The sequence below is a fragment of the Bos indicus genome, chromosome 19 (assembly GCF_029378745.1).
Source record: "Bos indicus isolate NIAB-ARS_2022 breed Sahiwal x Tharparkar chromosome 19, NIAB-ARS_B.indTharparkar_mat_pri_1.0, whole genome shotgun sequence".
NCBI classification, from domain to species: Eukaryota; Metazoa; Chordata; class Mammalia; order Artiodactyla; family Bovidae; genus Bos; species Bos indicus.
In genome coordinates, this window is record NC_091778.1 from 28196865 (window position 1) to 28219810 (window position 22946).

At 56.2% G+C, this 22946-nt stretch overlaps 4 protein-coding genes across 11 annotated transcripts; 1 reads left to right on the plus strand and 3 right to left on the minus strand.

Annotated features, from left to right (window-relative positions):
• Positions 1-782: 782 nt before the first annotated feature.
• On the plus strand, positions 783-6098 carry ACADVL (acyl-CoA dehydrogenase very long chain). Of its 2 annotated transcripts, XM_019981534.2 has the most exons (20): positions 784-947; positions 1022-1097; positions 1338-1403; positions 1493-1565; positions 1669-1733; positions 1839-1973; positions 2361-2505; positions 2777-2906; positions 3000-3125; positions 3455-3653; positions 3909-4013; positions 4440-4526; positions 4609-4671; positions 4761-4862; positions 4939-5036; positions 5115-5187; positions 5285-5357; positions 5451-5523; positions 5629-5704; positions 5789-6098. In XM_019981534.2, the coding sequence occupies exons 1-20, from the start codon at positions 886-888 to the stop codon at positions 5927-5929; spliced, it is 1968 nt and encodes a 655-aa protein (XP_019837093.2). In that variant the 5' UTR covers positions 784-885; the 3' UTR covers positions 5930-6098. The 2 variants fall into 2 exon arrangements, with proteins under 2 accessions (XP_070629074.1, XP_019837093.2); XM_070772973.1 differs by lacking the exon at positions 4609-4671 and having other exon boundaries at positions 783-947.
• A 72-nt stretch (positions 6099-6170) lies between these two features.
• DVL2 (dishevelled segment polarity protein 2) lies at positions 6171-14390 on the minus strand. Of its 6 annotated transcripts, none has more exons than XM_070772970.1 (15): positions 13932-14390; positions 11401-11470; positions 10799-10944; positions 10571-10668; positions 10296-10431; positions 10118-10211; positions 9901-9970; positions 9672-9811; positions 9510-9586; positions 8830-8897; positions 8512-8640; positions 8270-8401; positions 7950-8153; positions 7338-7556; positions 6171-7193 (listed from the first exon to the last, which is right to left on the minus strand). In XM_070772970.1, exons 1-15 carry the CDS (start codon positions 14123-14125, stop codon positions 6745-6747), a joined length of 2226 nt encoding a protein of 741 aa, XP_070629071.1. In that variant the 5' UTR covers positions 14126-14390; the 3' UTR covers positions 6171-6744. The 6 variants fall into 6 exon arrangements, with proteins under 6 accessions (XP_070629071.1, XP_070629070.1, XP_070629069.1 ...); XM_070772969.1 differs by having other exon boundaries at positions 10118-10208; positions 10559-10668; XM_070772968.1 differs by having other exon boundaries at positions 10559-10668.
• A 499-nt stretch (positions 14391-14889) lies between these two features.
• Positions 14890-19294, minus strand: PHF23 (PHD finger protein 23). Of its 2 annotated transcripts, none has more exons than XM_070772974.1 (5): positions 19064-19294; positions 17446-17477; positions 17146-17238; positions 15772-16606; positions 14890-15671 (listed from the first exon to the last, which is right to left on the minus strand). In XM_070772974.1, the coding sequence occupies exons 1-5, from the start codon at positions 19095-19097 to the stop codon at positions 15457-15459; spliced, it is 1209 nt and encodes a 402-aa protein (XP_070629075.1). In that variant the 5' UTR covers positions 19098-19294; the 3' UTR covers positions 14890-15456. The 2 variants fall into 2 exon arrangements, with proteins under 2 accessions (XP_070629075.1, XP_070629076.1); XM_070772975.1 differs by lacking the exon at positions 19064-19294 and adding an exon at positions 18049-18072.
• Positions 19295-20186: 892 nt separating this feature from the next.
• GABARAP (GABA type A receptor-associated protein) lies at positions 20187-22205 on the minus strand. The gene is made up of 4 exons (XM_019981184.2): positions 21987-22205; positions 21374-21452; positions 21117-21235; positions 20187-20678 (listed from the first exon to the last, which is right to left on the minus strand). The coding sequence occupies exons 1-4, from the start codon at positions 22074-22076 to the stop codon at positions 20613-20615; spliced, it is 354 nt and encodes a 117-aa protein (XP_019836743.1). The 5' UTR covers positions 22077-22205; the 3' UTR covers positions 20187-20612.
• Between the last annotated feature and the right edge of the window lie 741 nt (positions 22206-22946).

Sequence of the window (22946 nt, forward strand, 5' to 3'; positions counted from 1 at the left end):
GAATGGTAACAAGATGGTCATACATTACCTAGAATTTCCTGACCCAAAGCTAGACATGTTTGTGTGTGTGTGTGTGTGTATGAGTGTGTGTGCGTGTGTGTAGGGGACAGGACATGAGAACTCCTACAGTTCCTCTCAGGCTTGGGAAGAATCCATCTGCCCAGAGGTCCAGAGGTCTGGCCTAGCACATGGTCTCAGGGAAGAACAAGAGGGCACAGAGATGTTCAGGAAGGTGTCAGAGACCCTAAGGGAAAGGCAGCAAACCTGGGGGGTCCTCTCTACTGTGAAAATTTAGATGTTTCCAGATTTAGTGACAACTCCTAGGTCTCAATATAATATGCCTGGGCAATTCACACCCACCTGGAGTCACCCACTCCTTTATTCCCTCCCTTTTGTGTTGGCGGAGACGGATTTCAGCGGTATCTCAGAGTCCTCTTTCCATTCCCCTGCCTCTGGTATCTTTCTTACACTTTTCTCTTTCCATCTCTCCCTTCTAACTCCAGCTGGGAAGTCCTCTCTTCAGTCTACCCTCCACCCCTCTGGGGGCAGATGCCTAAGTTCCTCCCTCTTCCGTCTCAGCCTATCTCATCACCCCTTCTGCTGGCTACGCTCTGGTTCGTACAAATTAGTTCATCTAGTTCGGATGAAGCTGTTTTGGGAGAAGACAACATTCGTTTGGAGATGACCCCTAGGTCAACCAGATTGCAGGGGCTATGTGGCGCTCCGGAACTACAACTCCCAGCATGCTCCGGTGGCCGGAAAGCCCCGCCCGCCGTGACCCGGTGCATTGTGGAGGATGAGTCAGGGACGGGGAACTAGACTTTGGCAGACCCTCGACAGCTCTAGGTCAGCGTTTAGGGCACCGGCGACCGAAGCGGTTCAGAGATGCGGGCAGCGAGAATGGCTCAGAGTACGGGGCGGCAGCTGCTGAGGCTGCGGGGCGTAAGGTGTGTGTGTGACAGAGGGGAGGGGGTCAGGAAGCCGGGGCACTGAGCCAGGACTGAACACTTATTCCCCACAGCTCGTGGCCCGGTGAGCTCTTGGGGCAGCCCCGGCCCGGCCCTGCCCGGCGACCCTATGCCAGTGGGGTCGCCCAGGTAAGTGACAGCGAACTTTAAGGGGTGTGAGAGCCGGAGTCCGCTTCGGCTCCCACCTCCCCGCCGCCGGCAGGGGTCTCCCTCTTGGTCCCTCCTAGTCACCTGCCAGTCGCCTGGCGCCCAAAGTAGGGGAAAGGGCAAACCGGGGTGCCCTGAGGATGAAACTAGGGGAAAGGTGTCGGATGCGCCCTCCCGTCTTCCGCTTTGCTGTTTTTGGCACTTCGAAACCCCTTTCCCCAGGCGGCTGTGGACCAGTCTGATTCCCAGCCTTCTGAGGCTTCGACCAGGGAAAAACGGGCCAACTCGGTACGTGGCTCCGAGCTGTGGAGGGTTTAAACCAGGGGCAGACCCACCTCACACTGTTCCCTGATACCCCCTCCCTTCTCCCTACGCAGGTATCTAAGTCCTTTGCTGTGGGCACGTTCAAGGGCCAGCTCACCACCGATCAGGTGTTTCCATACCCGTCTGGTAAGGAAATGAGTAGGCAGAGCCGGGCGGGGGTGGGCAGCTTCCCCTGACCGCCTGGCCTGGCCTGACCTGTCCTGCCTTCTCACCACTCCAACCACCGCAGTGCTCAACGAGGACCAAACACAGTTTCTCAAAGAGCTGGTGGGGCCCGTGACCCGATTCTTTGAGGTAAGCAATGCCAGCCTGAGTAATAGAGGGCGTGGTTCCTGATGGAGAGAGGTTAAGGAGCCTTATTAAAAGGAGCCTAGAGGTGAGATCCTGTGCCTTCCCCAGGAGGTGAACGATGCTGCCAAGAATGACATGCTGGAAAGAGTGGAGGAGACCACCATGCAAGGTCTCAAGGAGTTGGGGGCCTTTGGTCTGCAAGTACCCAATGAACTGGGTGGCGTGGGCCTCTGCAACACCCAGGTGAGGGAATCCCCCCAGTCACCTCCTGCCTCCGTCTTCTACTTTCTTACCTCTGGGGCAAAGGTCTCTGCCATGAACTGCCCTGGGCGCCTGTGGGATGTTTCTTAATACGAAACTTGCAGTTCCCAAAGGTCGTGGACCTCACCCAGGTTCCCAAGTCCTAACGGATCTCGAATGTGGGGATTGTCTGAGGATATGGTAGGGTACTTGCCTCCCACCAAGACCTAGAATAGACCCGCCAGTGTCCTCTGCCATTGGCCCACATGCTCTGTCTACTCACTTTGCAGGGACACCCAAGTTCGGTTCTTTCCTGCTGCCCATGCTTCCCTGTTAAGGGCGGGTCCCCATTTAGCCAATTACAGCCCCCAATGCCTCTTTCCCCTCCAGTATGCCCGATTGGTGGAGATCGTGGGCATGTATGACCTTGGCGTGGGCATCGTCCTGGGGGCCCATCAGAGCATCGGTTTCAAAGGCATCCTGCTCTTCGGCACAAAGGCCCAGAAAGAAAAATATCTCCCCAAACTGGCATCTGGTGAGGCAGCCCTAGTAGAGCCAGAGATCGGGGCTTGGCAGATTAGGCTGGCCGAACTTAGATCACTGCATAGCTAGGTGTGTTGGCTGGGGCCGGGGGGGGGGGGGGGGGGGGGGGGGGTGGTCAGAAGGATTCTGGGAAAGACATTCAGAAGTCACTGAATATCGCCAGAGGCCTTAAAGGGGGATGGGTGCTCCAGGGATGGGTGGTGGCACCAAAGTGCCTTCTGTGCCCATCAGAACCCAGAGTAAAGGAGCGCTCTCTCCAACAGGGGAGACTATAGCTGCTTTCTGTCTAACGGAGCCCTCCAGTGGATCAGATGCAGCGTCCATCCGATCCTCAGCTGTGCCCAGCCCCTGTGGAAAATACTATACCCTCAACGGAAGCAAGATTTGGATCAGGCACTCTTCCATTTTTCCCTCCTCTCCACCCTCTGCCCAATCCAGGCCCCACTGCTCCATCCTCTGTGCCCTGACCGCCTCTTTTTTCCACAGTAACGGGGGCCTGGCAGACATCTTCACGGTCTTTGCCAAGACACCGGTTACAGACACAGCTACGGGCGCTGTGAAGGAGAAGATCACAGCTTTTGTGGTGGAGAGGAGCTTTGGCGGCGTCACCCAGTGAGTGGGCTGGGGTGGAAGAGGGGGAGCCAGGGAGCCGGTGGTACTGAGTTCCAGGGCAGATGGCTGCCATGGGTCACCCTGGGGATGTGTGCAAAACCCAGAGGATCTGGACAGCATGTTCCCTCTGGGCCTAGTATGTAGGAAACCGACCTCAAGTTTGGCTCCACCAACCATTGAGCTCAGAGCACAGCAGCAGGATAAAGCCAGGCCTCCTCAGCCCTCTGGATATGCTGGGGAATGCTGCCTGCACCTCTTTCGGGCTGGCTCATAAGGAATGAGGGACTAATTCCCCCCACCCCAATGGCAATTTCTCCATCCTGTCACAGTGGGCCCCCTGAGAAGAAGATGGGCATCAAAGCCTCAAACACAGCAGAGGTGTACTTTGACGGAGTACGGGTGCCAGCAGAGAACGTACTGGGGGAGGTAGGGGGCGGCTTCAAGGTCGCCATGCATATTCTCAACAATGGAAGGTTTGGCATGGCTGCAGCTCTGGCAGGCACCATGAAAGGCATCATTGCTAAGGCGGTGAGTACCCTGCCTGTCCCAGGCCAGCCTGAATCTAAGTCTAAGTCATATTGTCTCCCTTTCCATGTGCCCCTGTCCCCTGCAGGCCCTCCCTCCACAAGAGACCCCTCCCCACCAGCAGATTGCTTAGGTCTCCATCCATCCTGGACTGGCTCTTGACTGTGGCCAAAGCCCATCCCTCCCAGTGCAGCCCAGCTCCCCTCCCAGAAAGAGGAGACTAGAGAACCACAGCGGGACACATGTGTCCTCTTCCAGGTGGATCATGCTGCTAACCGTACCCAGTTTGGGGAGAAAATTCACAACTTTGGGCTGATCCAGGAGAAGCTGGCCCGGATGGCTATGCTGCAGTATGTGACTGAGGTGAGGGCCATCCCCTGTCCCCAGAGCCCTTCTTCCCAGATGGGTCAGACTACAACCCCCAGCAGCACCTGGGGCAGTGGGTCTCCAGCTTTACACCAATGCCCTAGGGGATGCGGGGAGGCATAGCCAGTTCAGCTTCTGCAGGATGGGGAGAGCCATGCTGTTCCACCGAGGTGCTTCCAGAGGTCCCTGAAGTGTAGTCTCTCACCCCACCCTCACCTCCTCACCCCTTCCAAGAAGTCAAATGCCTGCAAGCCCCTGATGAACTGACCAGGGGACCAAATACTCGGACGTGCCTAACTCATGGCACTGGAAGGTGAAGGGAAGGGCCAAAGGCCAAGGCAGACCTGGTCTTGTGAGATCTGGGTGACCAGATCAAGTCTGATGCAGCCTTTTTCCATTTCCCTTCCTATGTCCCAACCTCAGTCCATGGCGTACATGGTGAGTGCCAACATGGACCAGGGATCCACGGACTTCCAGATAGAGGCCGCCATCAGCAAAATCTTTGGCTCGGTGAGGTCCCAGGCCTGTTGGGAGGGAGAGCCAGGTTTGGGAGCTTGGCTCCAAAAGCAATCTGGGGTGTTTCTGTTCCTAGGAGGCAGCCTGGAAAGTGACAGATGAGTGCATCCAAATCATGGGGGGCATGGGCTTCATGAAGGTACAGACGCTTCTCTGCCGGGGTGGCTGCAGGGCCAGGAGGCAGGCGCATCCCAGCGGGGACGTGTGATCTGTCTTCCCCTGCGGTAGGAGCCTGGGGTAGAGCGTGTGCTCCGAGATCTTCGCATCTTCCGGATCTTCGAGGGGACAAATGACATTCTCCGGCTGTTTGTGGCTCTGCAGGGCTGCATGGTAAGAGGCAGGAGAATCAGGGGGAGTTGGTAGGGAGGACAGTGACTCCTGACTATGGGGCTCTCCTCCCCCACAGGACAAAGGAAAGGAACTCTCTGGGCTTGGCAATGCTCTAAAGAACCCTTTTGGGAATGCTGGCCTCCTGCTAGGAGAGGCAGGCAAACAGCTGAGGCGGTAAGCTTAGAGACCAGGGCGTGGTGGGGAGGGGCGGTGCATGGCAACTAACCAGTCACCCTCTGGCTTCCTCTTAAGGCGGGCAGGGCTGGGCAGTGGCCTGAGTCTCAGTGGCATCGTCCACCAGGAACTGAGTCGGAGTGGTGAGCTGGTACGTAAGCAGTCAAGGTGGAGGGGTAGCCTGCATCAGAAGCTGAGGGGCCAAGACCGGGCCTCATCTCACCCCAGGCACCATCCCATCTCCTCAGGCGGTGCAGGCTCTGGAGCAGTTTGCCACCGTGGTGGAGGCCAAGCTGATAAAGCACAAGAAGGATATCATCAGTGAGTGAGCACAACCTCGTTCCCACCCCCACTTTCCCTCTCCCTCCCTCTAACCCACTCACCGCCCCCCCTGCCAACCCATCTACCTGGCAGATGAACAGTTTCTGCTGCAGCGTCTGGCGGACAGTGCCATTGACCTCTATGCCATGGTGGTGGTTCTGTCCAGGTGAGGAGGCAGTGGGGGAGACCTGAGTCTCAGTGGGGCGGGGGGGGGGGGGGTCCCTGGGCTAGGGTCACAGCCCAGATGTGTTTTTCTCCTGCTTCCCACTAGGGCCTCAAGATCCCTGAGTGAAGGCCACCCCACAGCCCAGCATGAGAAAATGCTCTGTGACAGCTGGTGTATCGAGGTGAGATCCAGAGTTACTAAGTACAGGGGGCTGGAGGGAATCAAGGGACAGGTCTGAACCCCCTCCTTCCCCCTCCCTCCCCAGGCTGCAGCCCGGATCCGGGAGAACATGACTGCTCTGCAGTCTGACCCCCAGCAGCAGGAGCTCTTTCGTAACTTCAAAAGCATCTCCAAGGCGCTGGTGGAGCGGGGCGGCGTGGTCACCAGCAATCCCCTTGGTTTCTGAGTACTCTCAATTACAGCCTGGCCCAAAATGTGCCTTTTCTCAAGCCAAAGCCCAGACCCCTTTCCTGCCCATCCTGGTTCTACCTTGAAGGGGGCCCCGGCCCATGACTGTGCCTGCTCTCAGAGGAAGCACTTAACTGCCTCACAAATAAAGTTTCTAACAAGTCACACTCTGCGACTGTATCTCTGTTCTTTCCCTTGCTGCCTGCCTCCCTCCCAAAGAAAGGAGCCAGAGGCGCAGGGAGTTTGCCCCTATTGCTTTATTTAGTGTTTTATACAGATGACTAAAATAAATAGAGTAACAAAAGCAGCTACATGGCCCCCAGTACCAACTACCCCAGCTTCCTTTGACGGCTGTCTAGGGGAACCAACCCCCTTCCACATCCCAGGGTACCACTGACCACCCTCCCACCCTGCTCAGGACGGAGCTGACTGGGCGAATGGATAAGGAGGTCACATTGAGGGGTTAGAAGGAGGGGCCCAGGAGACAAGCATTCTTCATATAAAAGAAAAATTATCTACTAAAAAAATAGTCCCCAAAATGTAAGAACATCTATTTTAACCCCCCAAAAGGCTTATAAAAAAAATAAAGCTAAAAATAACCAAAGGTCCCTTGTTGAACCCCAAAGAAAAAGGGAGGAACCAGGCACTGCTGGAAAGTCACAGTGGCAACAACCTCACAGCAGACAGCAGCCCACAGGACAGGCTGAGTCCAAGCACCAGAGGAGTGATGAGCACATGATTGACAAGACATCCAATCATAGGACAGGAGCACCAAACACTGACAGCCGATCCAACGTGGCCCCACCATGGGCTCTACATGACATCCACAAAGAACTCACTGGGGTTGCCCATGGCCATGTGGAAACTTTGGCGGCTGGCGGTCAACTCTGGGGGCACAGAGCCCAGGTCTCGGACTGGAGGGGCCCCTGGAGGCTGCACTGCTGGAGGGACAGGGGGTGGGGGCGGCGGCATCATGACCACCATCATGGGGTTATAAGGGAGGGCCATACCAGGAGGTGGGCCATAGGGATGCAGCCCCGGGTGGGCTCGGAGATTGGGAGCACCCCCTGATGAGCCCCTGGATGGGGGAGGGCCCCCATCACCAGTCCCACCAGGTTCCCCACCCCGTCGAAGGCTGCCGCCCCGGCTGGAAGGCTCAGACTCACTGCCACTGCCGGACTTGGACTCAGGGGCCCGATCCTCAGGCCTCCCCGTGCGCCCCGCCCCCCCATCGCTCCGCGTCGACCCACTGCTCCGGCTCCCTGTGGGGAGAGAGAGGATAGGAGCAACTGAGCCACAGCCCAGGTCCTTCGGCCTCCCCAGTCCCTGCTCCAGCCTCTGCTCCTTGGCTTCGCCTTGGCCCCCACATCCAGACCCAACTATGTGGGGATCTGTCGGCAACTTACCCTCGCTGTGCTGGCTGCTGGCACTGCCTCCGCCATAGGTGTAGGACGAGAGCTCGTGGTAGGGTGGGGGCTGAGGACTGTATGGGTGTGGGGCTGGGTACTGGTATGAGAAAGTGGGCAATAGGGGCCAGGGGGTGGCCCCAGGCAGAGGAGCCAAAGTATCCTGGTCCGAAGCACCACTGGAGCCATCATTGTCATTAAGAGATAAGTTGACTAAGTCTGGAAGGCAAAGAAGAGATCAAGGATCACTGCGTTGAGAAGCCAGGATGCCAAGACATCGAATGAGGAACTGGGAACGGTTTCCCCACAACCATCCGTGGCAGGGGTTAACAAGAGGGCCGCTGATAGGGAATGTCCCACCTGCCACAGCCGTCAGGGCAGGAACACGGCCAGAGCCACCCTTAGTCCCATGTCTCCCCTCCCCAGCAGACACAACCCTGAACCTGCGCACAGCTCATCCAGCACAACAGGGGTGTATGTCAACCCCCACGCCCGTCATCAGCCAATGCAGGGACCACTGAAGGACGCATGCTGCTCAGCGTCCACAGCAGCCCCGGTTGGTTTCTGGGCTGGGGCTGGAGACGCAGGACAAGACTGCCAGGGCCGCTCTACCTGGGCCGGGACAGGGGCACTCACAGCTCTCACAGCCACCACTGAGGTCTCCGAAGACGTAATAGCACTGCTCAGAGAAGGTGATCTTGTTCACAGTGTGCCGGATGAGGCCCGCCTTGAGTAGCCCACTGGCGTACTTCCGGGCCTCCCGCCGCTCCGGAAAGCCCTCCACGTGATGGTACAGCCAGTCCACCACATCCGAGCCTGGATTGCGGAAGACAGAGAAAGGCCTCAAGTTCTTCTCTCTAGCTTCCACCCCCCTTCCCAGTTTTGGCCTCCTCCTCTTCCTCCCCCACCACCTGCCCAGAGCCCAGCCACACCCAGGAAGGCGTTAGGGATGGTGATCTTGAGCCACATGCGGTCCCGAACTTCCAGTCCCGATTCTGGAGCAGCCATGGCCTTGGTCACAGACGCCATGTCTGTGTGGATAGAGAGACCCCGGCCCTCACAGCCTGATGGAGGACAATCAGGGAGTCAGAGTTAGGACCAAGGCCCATGGAGCAGTGGAGTCACACCACAGCAGGTGGCTTTCCAGGGAGCGAGGATGGGCCGGCGGGCTCACCATCAGGAAGAGAGGATCCAGAGGTGATGGTACTCATGGATGAGGAGCCTGGATAAGCTGGGAAGGTGCCAGTCAGGGCAGCAGAGTGTGAGACCCAGGCAGCAGGGTCGATCGGCTGGATGGGCTCATCTGCAACAGCGAAGGCCACCAGGATGGTCACCTCTCAACCACAGAGAGCCACCCCCATCCCTCCCCGACTCAGACTCCTGTTCCAGCTTCGCCATACCCCCCTATCGCTCCATTCCCTGTAGCATGGAGGCCAAGAGTACCCACTCCTGCCCTGTCCTCCTAGCTGTAGGACCCCTGAGCATCACTCACTTCGGGGGAGAGTGAAGTAGGCCTGGGGAGAGGGATCCCAGCACTTGGCCACCGTCAGCACAATGGGGCTGTGGGGAAGAGAAGGTCAGTCAAGTGGGGGTAAGGGCAGAGGTCTGAGGAGAGGGGAGGCCTGGAATGAGAATGAGTGAAAGACAGAAAGAGGGAAAGAGGAGAGACCACAGGCACAACTGGGGCTGAGAAAGTGATGGTGAAAGGCTCCACAATAAGGGTGACTAACACAGGCCACTCTTAAAAACATACTGCTGAGTAATTTAAGAGAGAAGACACTGCACGATCCCACTCAGAAAGTCTAAAAACAGGTAAAACTAAAGTGCGTTGTTCAAAGACATGTACATGGCCACTCAAATGAGAGCCAAGCAAACTATTGTGGTGATGAACAAAGAATCAAGAGACTGGTTACCTCTGGGAGAATGAGATGGGAGGGACCAGGAAGGGACATTGGAGGGACCCTTTGTGGGTCAGCAAACTTCTAGGTCATGACATAAGTAGTGGGGATAATGGCCACCTGTTCACCCCAGACTCATTACACATTTTTGTTTTATGACATTTTTGACCAGCTCTATGTTTCCCCACTCTGTATTATGACAAAACCAAAAAAAAAAAAAAAGTGAAAAGGCAAAGAAAGAGGACTGAGGACTTGGACCAGCTCACAGGCTCACCCTGGCTTGTGCACGATGTCCCTCAGCACCCGCACCGCATCATCATTGCTCATATTCTCAAAGTTCATGTCGTTCACCTGGCAGGAGGGACAATGGGTCAAAGGCGAGAGGGAGGGGCTGAGAGCGCTGGCCAAGTCAGTGCATGGGCCTGCTCCAGCTCACCTGCAAAAGCATGTCCCCAGGTTCGATGCGCCCATCAGCCGCCACAGCCCCACCTTTCATGATGGAGCCAATGTAGATGCCACCGTCTCCCCTCTCATTGCTCTGGCCCACAATAGAGATGCCCAGGAAATTGTACTTTTCTGTGGAGGGAAGCCAGGTGATGAGGGGAAGCGCTAGCTGCATGCCCCCCAGGAACCCTGGAGACCAGATCCTCCCGGCCCCTCCATACCCATGTTGAGCGTGACTGTGATGATGTTGAGAGACATGGTGGAATCTGTGACACTGCTGAAGGATGAGGCCTGTGGTGGGCAAAGGGGAAGGAGCAGGACTGCCTCTAACACCCCGGGACAAGCCAAGGGATTCCCGGGCCTCGGACTGTCTAGGTCAAGGCCTGAACCCCCAACTTCCCCAAGGGAGGTCCAGCTGACCCACAAGAAGCCCCTCACCCTCTCCAGGCGGGGTGGCCGCTGTTTCCTTCGCCGCCGGTGGCGCTTGAGGAGGCGGGAGGCGCTGCTCTGCTCTGTGGAGCTGCTGAACCTGCTGGGAGGTTGGGCAGTGGTCATGGGGCCAAAGGAAAGGACGGGAAGGGGGGCTAGTGCCCTGGGGAGGTCCGAGGAGCCTCACCTGCTCATGGTGTCGTCCTCGTCCGAGTCCCCCAGGCTGGTGCTCTCCAGCTCACTGGTCATGAGGGTGGAGGAGCTCTCGTACCCCGCCAGGTGGCGCTCCAGCCTGGAGGGGCCGCTGGGCCTGTGGCCTCCCGCTGAGGAGGAAGAGGCACCTCAGGAATCAGGCTCCTCACGGCATCTGACCCAGATGCTTCTGTTCAGTGGGAGCCAACCCCTCCCCAGCTCCTGCTCTAGCCGGCCTCCAGGCCCGGTCCCCCTCACCGCCATGCTCACTGCTGTCTCGCCTGCGAGGCCGCTCCCGCCTCAGAGACACCACTGACTCTGTTTCTGTCTCGGGCTCCAGGTTTTCCCGGCTGCTGGACACGTTAGGGCTAGATGGGCAGAGAGGGTTCCCGACCTCCATCAGTGGGACAGGGCCCCAAACCCTCGGCTTCCCCTCCCATGGGACTTGGATTCCCTCCTCATCTCCCTCCCCCAGACGCAAGAATCTCAAGGACTCACTGGAAAGATGGAGGCCTGGAGTCCCCAATGCCACTGGTCCTCTCTGGGGGCAGAGGGGGCAGAGGTGGGGGTGGAGGCGCCAGGTCTGTCCGAGGCTCGTGGGCTGGGGGCGCCATCTCAGGTTGGGGGTTATCTGATGACACTAGCTAGAAGGGTACAAGTGATTAAAAAAAAAAAAAAAAGCCAACACAGCTCAACAGGGAAGTGAAGGCCTATGAGGTAGGAGTAAGAGAAAGAACTAGAAAAGGCAACAGGGCCTGAGAGAACCTGGAGAAAAGCACACAGAAAAAAGGCAGCAGCAAGTGTTAAAGGCTCCAGAAAGAGAAGGCTGAGAGGCTCCAACTGGCTGGCTCTCCAAACAGCTAAGGAGGATGGAAACTTCCCAGCTGTCCAGTGGTTAGGACTTGGCGCTTTCACTCTCAAAGCCGGGTTCAATCCCCAGTTGGGAGAGCCACATGGTGCATGGCCAAACACAAAGAAACAAACAGGTAAGGAAGCAAACAGTCAGAGATTCCAGCAGCTGAGATGGGGTGGGCACAGGCTGAGGCTTGGAGGAGCTGGGAAGTGCCAGAGGGACTGGTCCTCAAAGCCAGGCCGCTTACCCAGGATACTACCCTTCCATTGAAGCAGGGAAGGCGGGCATTGTCATCTGAAATCTCTTCCTTCACCACCCTGCCGAGAGATAAGATAAAGGTCAGTGAAACTGGAGCGGCTTTCCCCACTCCCACCTGCATTCGAAGTTTCTCCCAATCTTCATCCAGCTCAAGGATGTTGATTTCCTCCCACCACAGCAAATCCTCTTCTCTGACATTGAGACACTTCACTCTTACACCCAAGAAATCACCAAACCGAATTCCCTTTCCTTATTTCTCTTTCTATCCCCAGTTCATCCTTGGGCTCAGCATTGTTCCAGAGCTTTCCAAGAGTCTAATTCAAACCTCTCAGCCCAATGTCAAAGGCCTTCCCCTAAGGCTGCCCTGCTACTGCTGCTAAGTCACTTCAGTCATGTCCGATTCTGTGCAACCCCATAGACGGCTGCCCTAGCTGCCCCAAATATCTAACCTTAAATGCCTCACGGGCAGCCACCCCATTCCACACACAATTGCCCCACAAAGGCTTTGTGGTCCTTGTCTGTGTCTCTAATCTTATGTTTTCCTTAGTTTTCTCTAACTCACTTCCAGATGGATGTTCAAATGCACTGTCATCTAGTAAAAACACTCATTAGATCAAAGAACAGTACTTAGTAGACTGAGCTCCTAAGGAGTGGTGAAGCCCAGATCCCCGTTCCTCTGTGCCTCACCTGGCACAAACTCTGCATTAAGCAATTTGCTCCTCCTGACAGACCCCACTCCAGTACTCTTGCCTGGAGGATCCCATGGATGGAGGAGCCTGGTGGGCTGCAGTCCATGGGGTCCCTAGGACTCGGACACGAGGGAGCAACTTCACTTTCACTTTTCACTTTCATGCATGGGAGAAGGAAATGGCAACCGACTCCAGTATTCTTGCCTGGAGAATCTCAGGGACGGGGGAGCCTGGTGGGCTGCCGTCTATGGGGTTGCACAGAGTCGGACACAACTGAAGTGACTTAGCAGCAGCTGCAGCAGACAGACCCCAAAGCCCAGCCCTGAGGGCGATCTCACCCATGGGTTCCTTCAATGGACCGAACTTGCTCCTTCTTTTCAACCACCACATGAAATCATCAGCGCTGATTTTGTTCAACACCAAGTTCAACCCCAAGTCCCTGACCACACAGCAAAGTACCTGATGCTGCCTAAGCGCTAACAAACACCTGTTGGCTAAACTAATAAACATACTGATCACGAGACATTCACCCCCCAAATTAGGACCTCCTGTCTAATTAACCCTTTAGCCTAATATGATTCTAGGACCCTGGATATATGTCAACTCAATCCCATCTATTATTAATGTGATGACACAGCCCAGCGTGTCATACCAATCTGTCTCAGCATAACAGTTGTATTCTTCACAACATAATCCAATCTCAACATAGTCCAGCCTGCCAAGTGATTTTATCCTGTATCATTGTAGCCTAGTTGAAGTGGACTCCATGCTAATAAAGACAATGACCATTCACCAAGAACATACATACCATGCATTTGTGCTAAGCATTTTACTCTGGTTAACTGTTTCACAGATGAAATCAATGAACAAAGTTAAATGCCCCAGGTTATATAGTGCTGACAAACCGAACTTTGAATTTCAATACAAGGTACCATCCCAACATCCAGTCTTTCTAGGTAAAGTCCAGTCTGTTCAGCTTTCCTAGAATCCAGGCTATCCCAGCCTAAGCCAGCCTCCCTTCAAGAGCTGAGATTGAGGACAGAGAGTACAGTCCTAAAGGTATAAAACACAAAAAGGCCTAGACTGAATTATTTAAGGTTCCAGACTATCCCAAATTATCCAGGATAGCCCAAAACTATTCTAGTATAGGCTAGAATGTCCCCACACGCAGCTGTCTACACCAACATAGACTAGAATATCCCAATAGAGCTGTCTGTACTAACATAGACATGGTCAGCCCTGTGTACCCCTAGATTGAGTATCCCCCCAAAAAACTAGGCCCCCAAAGAAACAAAGATCAACAAAGATCAACAGAACCCAGTGCAGACCTGGGTTCTGCAGCCCAATACAGCACACTGCCTTAGTACAGACTAGAATATCCCCCAAACAATCCTGTCTGCCTCAGTATCAGAGAGAACATCCCAAATTGGCCCATCAATTGACATCAGCAGGTTTCCCAATATCCCTCCACAACCTGTGTGGCACAGGACTGCTCACGATGCAGCTACCAGAGGATACATCAACCTACCTCATCGCTGTCCAGAACACCCGAAAATAAACCAGTGTATCCCAATCTACTCCAGTATAGCCTAATCTTCTCTAATCTGGTTTAGCATTGCCCAGTCTGTCCTCCTACAGCTCCGTGCGCCTCAATCTATCCAAGCATAACGTTGTCCGTCCTGTGATAACCAATCTACACCAGCACAGTAAAATCCGCTCCACTAGTGCCCAGAAAATCCCAGCATATCCCATAGTAGCCCGGTGCCCCTCAATATCACCCACTCCACAAAAGCACAGCCCCCATCCATCCCGGTCTAGGCCTCGCGCTCACCCGAAATCCTGATCCATAGACTTGAAAAAGTACTTGGCGCCCGCGGGCCGCTGCAAGACGCTCTTGAAATCGCCAAGGGTGATGCGCTCGGCGGGGACGGGGATCTTCACCAGATAGGGAGTCTCTTCTTCATCCAGGTGGTAAATTACCTTCGTCTCCCCAACACCACCGCCCCCCGCGCCGCTGCCCGCCATGGTCTCGCCCGCGCGCTCCCGGGCTCCGCCGCCCACCCAAAGGGGCTGTTCGCCCCCGCCGCGCCTGCGCACTCCCGCGAACCGACGCACCAGCACCAGGACCGACACAGCGCCAGAGAGGTGCGAAAGGGAGGAAGGCAGGGGTCAGCGGGGTGGCGGCGGCGAGAGGGGGGCGGGCCGTGGGGTGCTACCCAAAGCCGAGGGCTCCGCCGCCGCCGCCACCGCCTTCGTGAGTGCCCTCCAGCGCCCCGCCCACCTCTCCTCACATCACGTGATCAGAACCGACCCCACCCCTTCGAAACGCCTCCACCACGTGACCCTCTCGTGGTCACGTGACCCCTCGGCTCCGCCTAGTACCCCCGCCACATGATTGCTGCGTTCAGCAACGGTCTTCCAACCTTCTGCGGCTCCTCCTCCATGTGTGTCCCCACCCGCGTCCTCCGACTACTCTGACCAGCCTGGGCTCTGCCCTCAGGGGGCAAGCAAGCAATGCCTGCCCACTTTATCTGCTGCGGCAGGGAGCTCCAAGCAACTTTCATGCGTTGGAGCGCGCGTGTGGGAGGTTTGGGTGGGAATTGGGGGAGGGGGGTGGTCCTGGACTGGGGATGAGGCGGGGCAAAGCCAACTGAATTGAGGTCATAGTGTTGGTGGGAAAGGCGCAGTCAGGTCATTTTTAGTAGAGAGGTGGGTTTCAGCTCCACCTCCAGCCAGCTTTTCCAAAACCTCCCTCCCCAGCACGGCAGTCAGTGAGGGCTATAAACACAGAAGAGCCCACTCTGCTTTATTTACAACACGCAGGCTGTCTGTACAAACAGCTGGCCAGTATTAAAAACAAAAGAGGTGAGGAATCGTCACCTTTCTGTTTTCCTTCCTCCCTTGGCCAAGCTCTGGTTGGCACTCCACCTCTGAGCTGCCACGCTCAAAAGGGGAAGTCCTAAATTAAAAATACAACCGGTGTAGAATAAATGGGGAGTGAGATAGAAGAAAAGATGAGGGAGGGGACTGCTATATTTACACTAGAGTTTTATAGACAACTGTCCCACTCCATCCCAGTTCTAACCCTGGCCCAGAAACTGAGCAGTGGCAGGGACAGTTTAAGTGTCTAGGGACCCAGAGAGCCTCCCACCCGCAACTGCAATGGGTCCAAGTTCAAGTCCACAAGGTGGGAAGGAAAGGTTGGGTAGGAAAACCACTCATTTCCAAACCAGTTTCCCTTGGGAATTTCTGCCTCGAAATGGGACAACATCCCAGCTTCAGGGGACATGATGACCCTGAGGCTCAGTTCCCAAGTCACATTTCCATTTGAAGTTCCAGCCTGGAGATGGCATGTGTCAGGGCTCTCCAGATTTCGGAGGCCCCCCTAATCGCCGGGCCTCTGGCCGCAGTTCCTTGCATTTCTGGCAGTAAAAGAAATCAGGGACATTGGTCTTCTTAATCTTAGCACAGGAGAGGTGGATCCACGTCCCACACAGGCTGCACTCAATCATGGGCCGGCCTGCAAAGGGCTTTCGGCAGTAACACGTGATCAGATCCCATGAATCATCACCTGGGAAAAAGAAGGTATGTTTGGTGTTCTGAGTTCTTGGATCCACACTACCCCAAGACCCATCAACCCAGCTGCCCCTGGGCAGCCCCAAATTTCTCACCTGATTCTACCATGATGTCCTCATCCATGACCCGCATCTCGCCTTCACTGGAGCTGGCATCTCCATCTTGGCTTGTTTCAGTGCTGCCCACCTCCTTGCTTTCACCGTCAGTGGGAGGGGCTCCTTCGGGGTGCACTGTGGCAGGGGGTCTAGGAGCCTCAGGTGTTGGTAGCACAGGGGCTGGGGCTTCCCCTCCTACCATCGCTGCCATCTCTTCCTCCTCCTCCTCCTCCTCTTCCTCCTCCTCCTCTTCAGAGTCTGTATCGCTGGGGGGTGCCCGGGGAGGCCCAGGAGGTGGGAGCCTATCCCCTCGCTCTGCTTTTTTCAACTTCCGCTTCTTGCTCTTCTTGATTCGAGACCTCTTTTCCCCATCCCCAGGGGCTGGGCGGGGCCTCCGGAGTACCCCAAAGCCTGTCGCCCCTCCTGGCCCCAACTTTCGGTTCTTTCGGTCCTTCTTTCGAGGAGGCTGGGAGAGGTCCCCCTGGGAAAGGGGCACTGGGGTGAGAGCAGCAGGGGGCCGGGAGGCATGTGTCAGGGACGTGGGGGACAGTGGAGATGCCATTTTGGGCCCATCTATATCAAAGAGAGAGTCCTTGAGTTTCATCTTCTCCAGCAGAGTAGCACTGTCAGGGGCCTGCAGACGCGGGAAAGTGGACCTTGGGGGTCCTGGCTGGGTGGGACCTGCTTGAGCCGCCCTTCTCTTGGATGACTTTGCTTTCTTAACAAAGGTCTGGATGGTTCTGAGATCTGAGGGGGCTGAGTCCCAGCCATCGCTATCTGCCGCACTCTCACCTCGCAATGGAGAGCTGGAGCCAGAGGCTGGCCAGTCACTTTCCTTAAAGGACAGAAAAGACCAGGGTCAGAGGGGGCCCAGCCTTATTTTGGCCCCTCAACATACCAAACAGACGAAAATATCCTTCCAAAACCACCAAATCTCACTGTATTCAGAAAACTTATCACCATCCCAATTCTCCGCAGCATCTCCTCTTGAACACATCCATGTTACCTCTGCCCTCAAATTCTCACCATCTCCCCAACACCCACTGCCTTCACAACACTGCGTCCCTTAGACCAGAGCAGTATTTCTTCAGCTGTTTCTGTGCTTCACTTGTTACTATCTCCAGCTTCCTAACACTTATCCCAGAGAACCTTCCATTAAGAACACCCCAAAACCATTCACTGCACTCAAGCCACCTATCTATTAATCCCACTCCCACCCCAGATACTAGTTCTCCCACCAGAATTTCCATTTCCTTAAGTCTTTCACATGTAATTTCGAGGCTTTGTATATAAAGTAACAAAGTCTCATAAGCTCAAGAGCTCCTCTACAGTCCTAGGACACCACCCTCCAGTCAGTTGTCCTTCTGTCCCTACCTCCTTGCTAGGGGGGATGTAACCTGCATAGGCCAAAACAAAACTGCAAAATTTGTTGAAATCCTCAATTGTTCTCCGACGTTTCTCCGGTGGCTGAAAAAAGAAAATCACAGAGTTTAAGAGGGACATCTCCAAAGGCACAGTCCCCAGAGTAGTGAGGAATCAGGAAAAGGTGGAGGGAGAGAGGAGAGGCCGGGGCGGGGGGGGGGGGGGGGGGAAGGGGGGAGGGCGGAGGGCGGTGTGGTGGGGGGGGGGGTTGCTGCAGTAATATTGGGCTGCAAAGGAATGGGAAACCCTCACCTGAGTCTCTGGTTTAAGGGTCGGAGGTGGATCTGTAAAAGCAATAAAAGCTGAGTCAAGGCAAGAGTCGGTGTGAAACCTCACCTCTCAACCTTCGCGGTCCCAAGTGAACCCCCTCCACTCCCAGGTCCTTCAGCCAGGCGAGCAAGCCCCCAGCGGCGCTGGGCCCGCCCCTGCTCCCCCTTCCGCCCCACGAGGGGCGGAGCCTGGGCGCGGCGCCCTCTCAGGCCTCGCTATAGCGCTCCCCTCCCCCCCCCCCACACCGGAGGCCTAGCGCCCCGCCCCCCCCCCCCCCCCCAACTCACGGTTTCTCTAGACTCCGAGCTCCTCGGCTCTCTCCGCGCCCCACCCCGCCATACCGCTCCCTGGACCGAGCCCGGGCTGCCGCCTGCCCCTGTCCTTCACACGCGCTCAGTGCCCCGAGTTCCCACCCCGCCGCGCTCTACCGCCCCAGGCCCTCCGCGCCCGCACACGCCGCCCGCCGGCCCCCAGGGTCCAGGATGACCACGCCGAACCGCTCCCCGCCCTCCGGCCCCTTCTACTCGAGCACGAGGCCCGGCGCGCCCCTCACCCCCCCCCACCCCCAAACACACACGGGCTCACACATCCAACGCCACTTCGCGGCCGGGACAGACCAGAGAGCTCTCACCCGGACGCGGCCCCACCTGCCCCCCCATGCCGCGCTCCCCACAATTTCGGCGTCCCTCCGCCCCCATCCGGGGCTTTGGCCCCTCCCCGTCTCAAGCTCCTCGGGCTCCCCGCCGGGCCCCCAGGCCCAGTTCCGAGCTCTCTTCGGCCGCCGCCCCCCCTCCGCCCCCGGACTCGCCACCAAGTCACTAGACTACGGACCCCTAAACTCTAGCCCCCACCCCAGCTACTCTGCCTGCCCAGCAACCCCAGCTGCCGCCGCCGTTGCCCCCCTCACCCATCGCAACTCCCAGGCTCTAACCCTCGCCGACCAAACCCCCCCTCCGGCGCAACTCGCCGGCCTTAAACCCCCACCCCGCCCCACCGCCCCCAAAACTACCCTGTTCTCGTCGCTCCCCGGCTCCCTCTCCCCACAGCTACCACCGGCATAAGTCCCTCTACCGCAGACAATGCCCAGGCCCCCTCGTCTCCCCACAACTATCTGCCCACCCCTCCAACAATCACCGGGCTACCTCCGGCGGCAACTACCGGGAGCTCCGGCACCACCGCCACAAACTCCCCCACCTCGGCGAACTACCGAGCTCCTCACTCAATCCTCTCCTACATCCTCCCTCCTCAACAACTCTCCGGCTCCCAGATTCCCCTAACCTCTCGGTTCTAGGGCCCCAACCTGCCGGAGGCCCTTTCGGCCCCTAACCCTCGAAGCTCTGGTTTCCAGCTCCCACTCCCCATCCCACCCCACCCCCTCTACACACACACAGCGTCTAATCTCCAACTATCCCCGGCCCAGTCTCGCACTCCTCTTTCCTCCAAGGTCTCTCAACTCGTCACTCTCCCACCTTCAGGGGCAGGCCCCCGACCCCCTCCCCGCGCTCCCCTGCTGGGCTCCGGGGCTCGACCTCCAAGTTTGCCAATAGATTCCTCACCCGCCCCCCGCCGGCTCAGCGCCCTGTGCCGGTCGAGAGCTCACCTTCGGGACTGGGCTCCGCCATGGCTTCCAGCATCGCCCCCTACCCTCCTCCCGGTTCGGCGCCCCCCTCCCCTGAGCCGGGGATCCCGGTGCCGCCTCCGGTGCTCGGTGCTCCTACTGCCTCGCTCCACAGAGGTGTCTGTTTCGGCTCGGTTGTGACTCGAGTCCGCTAGCCGCTGCCGCCACCTCCCTCTACCACAGCCTCCCGCACTCCCGGACCGGGCCCCCTCCCCCCGCGCCGCCGGCCGCCTGCTCCCTCCTCCTCTCCACCCTCCCTCCTCCTCTCTCCCCCTCCCTTCGCGGGCGCTAACGCGCAATGCATCAAGGGGATTGTAGTCAGTCCGCGGTGAGCGTGACGGGGTCTGTATAAGCATCCGGAACTTCATTTCCCAGCAAACCACGGACTAGCGCAGGCGCACTAAACTGCTCTCCTCCCCCGGGGAGTGGCGGGGAGATTGGGAGCAGAGGGGAGGGAGGAAGAGTGCGCGCAGGCTCCTGGGAAATGTAGGCTAGGCGGAGCTAAGAAAGAACGGGAAGAAGGGATTAGAACTCTCGGCCACCATACTGCCTCAATTCTGCGGCTTTATATCCCCGCGGGGACCACCCCACTTCCGGCCAGACAGAGGAAGGCTGCTGGGAGATGAAGTTCTCCTGGTGATAATGGCTCCCTCCTCCCAGTTGTCTCCCTCCCTTGGATTCTACTCCACTGGATCCCTCACGCCGGCACAAAGCCTGGCAAAGCGACATACATCTGAGGACGGAGTCCTTTCACTAGCTCCCATACTCGAAAATCTCTTCCTTAATCCAAAAACTTATGACACAGTTGGATATTTTATCTGAAGCAGGTGCTTTCAAACTTTATCCACAGGAACCCACTGTAAAAAACTTTAATAACCTCAGGACCCAATCCATATACACGTATATACAACTGAACTTTCATGAAATGATATTCAGTATTCCATCCATCACAACAAAAGCACTCTCTTTATATACACAAGGAAAAGCCCAACATACGCAGAACAAACCAAAATATACTATTACCTCTAACCTACTCTTTCCCCACCACTTGAAGAGGAGAACAAAAGGGGGAGGGGAACAACACAAAGAAAAAATCCAGTTCAGCTTGGTGGTGGTTTCCTCTTTATTGATGTGCCTCCTACCTTCCCCCACAATTTCAGTCCCTTCCATCTACCCCCAAAAAGAAGGTAGTGAAAAGAAAGGATTGTTGGGGCTCTGAGCCCCTTGGGCAGTTAGAAAGGGAACAGAAACCAAAACAATTACCAGATGTGACAGAGATTGACAATCAAGAAGTCTAAAGCAGAATGGGAAAGGTGATAAAGAAAGGGGAAGAAAGAAAGGGGAGGTATTAGAGGCCATCTCCCCCATTAACCCTTGTGTTAAGAGGGTCTATAGGAGAGTCTCAAACATTAGGAAGTGCAGGTCCTGAAGAAGGGAGGTGGTGTTTGAACCTCAAGGAGGAGTAGGTCAAGGAAGGGGGGCCACCTCTCTCTTTGTAGAATGGGAACCCCCCACTTTAGGGGCAGCAGCTTCACAGACCGTAGACACTTTCATCACTGTAGGCAATGTATAGAAAGAAGTCTTCTTCATGGTGTTCCTGGGATAAAGATAGAAAATAACAGCATTCAGGCATCTGAGCTTTAGTTACTTGAACCACCCACCACTGGGACATTTTCTTCCACAACCATTCTTTTTGAAGACCCCAAATACCAGTACTTTGACTCTCTCACTTGCTCCAGACCATAAGTGCTGGGCAGTATTATCCTATCCACAGTCTTGGACAATAAGATCTCAAACTGTTCTCTACTGCCTTGGAACACGGAGTGGCTGGAGGGGAGTCTGGACCACAGCAGTTACTCTGGCTCACTGCCCTGTCCAAATCCCTAACCCAGAACGATGCAGAAATCTTAAGGGTAAATATAAAATTGAGAGCTAAGTAAGCCAGCTGGTCCAAGAACTGCTGACTTCAAACTTTCTGCCTCTCAAGCTCTTCCAACTCCTCCCCAAAGCCTCCTCTACTTCCCAGGCACCATACCTGGTACAGCTGACCCATCGTGGCACTGGTGGGCGGAATGACGTTGTTGACGAAGAAAAACAAGGCATCCTCTGCTCGGAGATGAATTCGCTTCCGGATTAAGAAGTAGAACTGACCAACTGCCAAAGATACAAGGCCTGATAAAGTCAGAGATAACAAATACCCTCAAAAGAACACCTGCTATGGGGAGTCTCCTCCATCAGAGACTGCACTCCCGCCCCCAGGAAACAAATCTGGGTACTGTGTCCGGTTCCCACCTGTAAGATCAGAAGGCACCAGGTATTTCTTTTTGTCCAGGTCTCCTATCCGAGCTTTAGGAGCCTTTTCTACTATTACCTGTTAAAGAGAAGATAAAAATTAGCAGACACTAGGTACACAGACACACAGCTCCACCTGTCAACAACTCAACATTCCTAGCACCCACACGTACCCCAGACTCATTTCTCTTTGTCTCTTAACATGCGGCGCAGCCCTGAATAAGAATTCTGACCCCACTGACTCTAATTCACCTAAACATCCAGGATCCCTGAATACGGAGTCATAAAAACAATTATGTTAATCAGACGAGAATGACTTATTCGGGCCAACCAGAGCTTCAGTTTCAAAAACCCTCTGTGAAGCTCAAACTGTCAAACGCCCCACAGCCTCCCACACGAACCCCAAGGTCTCTCGAGTCTACATCTCCTCACTTTCAGCTCTGTTGGTACCCCATTCCTTTCACCTCCGGTCCCAGAAACAGCGGCTTGGGGCTCGTTCCCAACGCCGCCACAACCGGCAGACTGATGCCTGCGCTGTAGGTCCCGGACTCAAGCCCAAGCTGTGGCGTCAGCGCCAGCGCCCCGCGCCCTCGGCCCTGGCTACTGTCCTCACCGGGACCCGGTCCGGGTATTTCTTTCGGATCTTTTCGCCCTCAGAGCGACGCTTCTCGAACGGATGCTCCTCTTTATACACGAACTTCATCCTCCCGGGAACCGGGCTGGACCGGGCTGGGCTGAGGGAACCCGGGGGGGGCCGGGACAGGGGGCGGCGGCGACGGCAGCAACGCGCGGGCGGATTCAGCGGAGCGATCCCCGGACTTGCGCCACTTCCCTATTCACCAACCCCGCCCCCGGCCAACAGGGGCCTCCCAGGCTGCTATGTTACGCCACTGGCGTAACTGCCCTAACGCCAGTAGCGTAGCACCACCTACTGACCTCCTCTCTCACGCCGTCAGCGTAATCGCTTTGGAATCAATTTGTAAATTACGCAGGCGGCGTAGGAAAGATGGTTGCCTTTTGCTATCGTCGGAAATAACTGAAAATCCATTTCCCGACTTTCCCCTCAGGGAGGTAACGATGAAAAGGGCTTAAAAGATGGTAATCGTAGTTTGAGACTTGGCTCTCCGAAAGCTCTTTTCGGAAGTAATGCAGAGGAAAAGCAGATAATTACATGGATAGCTATTCACGAAATCTGTTGGTACGCTGAAGGCGGCCGTTGACACCAAAACAAAGTAGTACCCAAGTGGAGGAAGAGGTCTCCGGAAATAAAGGAGGGCAAAAACAAAACCTGTGTTTAGAGAGACGCACTGGGCGCTTAACTTCCAGTAATGAGTGGACCAAAGGGACTGGAGAGGAGGTCTGAAAGGTAAGGACTACGTCAGCGCGGAAGAACACTGCTGCTGTGTGTCCGTGAAAATCATGTGATCTCAAAGGGCGGAGCGTCACGTGGCGGGCGCGAGGAAGTAGAGCCGGCTTGGGCTTGGGGAGGAGGGCCGCGGGGAGGTGGGGACGTGGGGCCGGGCCAGCCAGGGGCTGGGGAGTCCGCCGCTCGAAGGAAGCGCCTGCTTAGCTA

Coding starts and splice junctions, on each gene's coding strand:
- ACADVL (XM_019981534.2), top strand. CDS start 886: ATGCGGGCAGCGAGAATGGCTCAGAGTACGGGGCGGCAGCTGCTGAGG. Junction 4,672..4,760: donor GGGGCATGGGCTTCATGAAG/GTACAGACGCTT, acceptor CCCCTGCGGTAG/GAGCCTGGGGTAGAGCGTGT. Junction 4,863..4,938: donor TGGCTCTGCAGGGCTGCATG/GTAAGAGGCAGG, acceptor CCTCCCCCACAG/GACAAAGGAAAGGAACTCTC.
- DVL2 (XM_070772968.1), bottom strand. CDS start 14,125: ATGGCGGGCAGCGGCGCGGGGGGCGGTGGTGTTGGGGAGACGAAGGTA. Junction 10,669..10,798: donor TCCAGGCCTCCATCTTTCCA/GTGAGTCCTTGA, acceptor CTGCCCATCTAG/CCCTAACGTGTCCAGCAGCC. Junction 8,402..8,511: donor TGGATCCTCTCTTCCTGATG/GTGAGCCCGCCG, acceptor GTCCTCCATCAG/GCTGTGAGGGCCGGGGTCTC.
- PHF23 (XM_070772974.1), bottom strand. CDS start 19,097: ATGCTGGAAGCCATGGCGGAGCCCAGTCCCGAAG. Junction 17,478..19,063: donor GGCGGAGCCCAGTCCCGAAG/GTGAGCTCTCGA, acceptor TTGCTTTTACAG/ATCCACCTCCGACCCTTAAA. Junction 16,607..17,145: donor ACATCCCCCCTAGCAAGGAG/GTAGGGACAGAA, acceptor CTGTCCTTTAAG/GAAAGTGACTGGCCAGCCTC.
- GABARAP (XM_019981184.2), bottom strand. CDS start 22,076: ATGAAGTTCGTGTATAAAGAGGAGCATCCGTTCGAGAAGCGTCGCTCT. Junction 21,236..21,373: donor GGTGCCTTCTGATCTTACAG/GTGGGAACCGGA, acceptor TATCTTTGGCAG/TTGGTCAGTTCTACTTCTTA. Junction 20,679..21,116: donor CGATGGGTCAGCTGTACCAG/GTATGGTGCCTG, acceptor TCTTTATCCCAG/GAACACCATGAAGAAGACTT.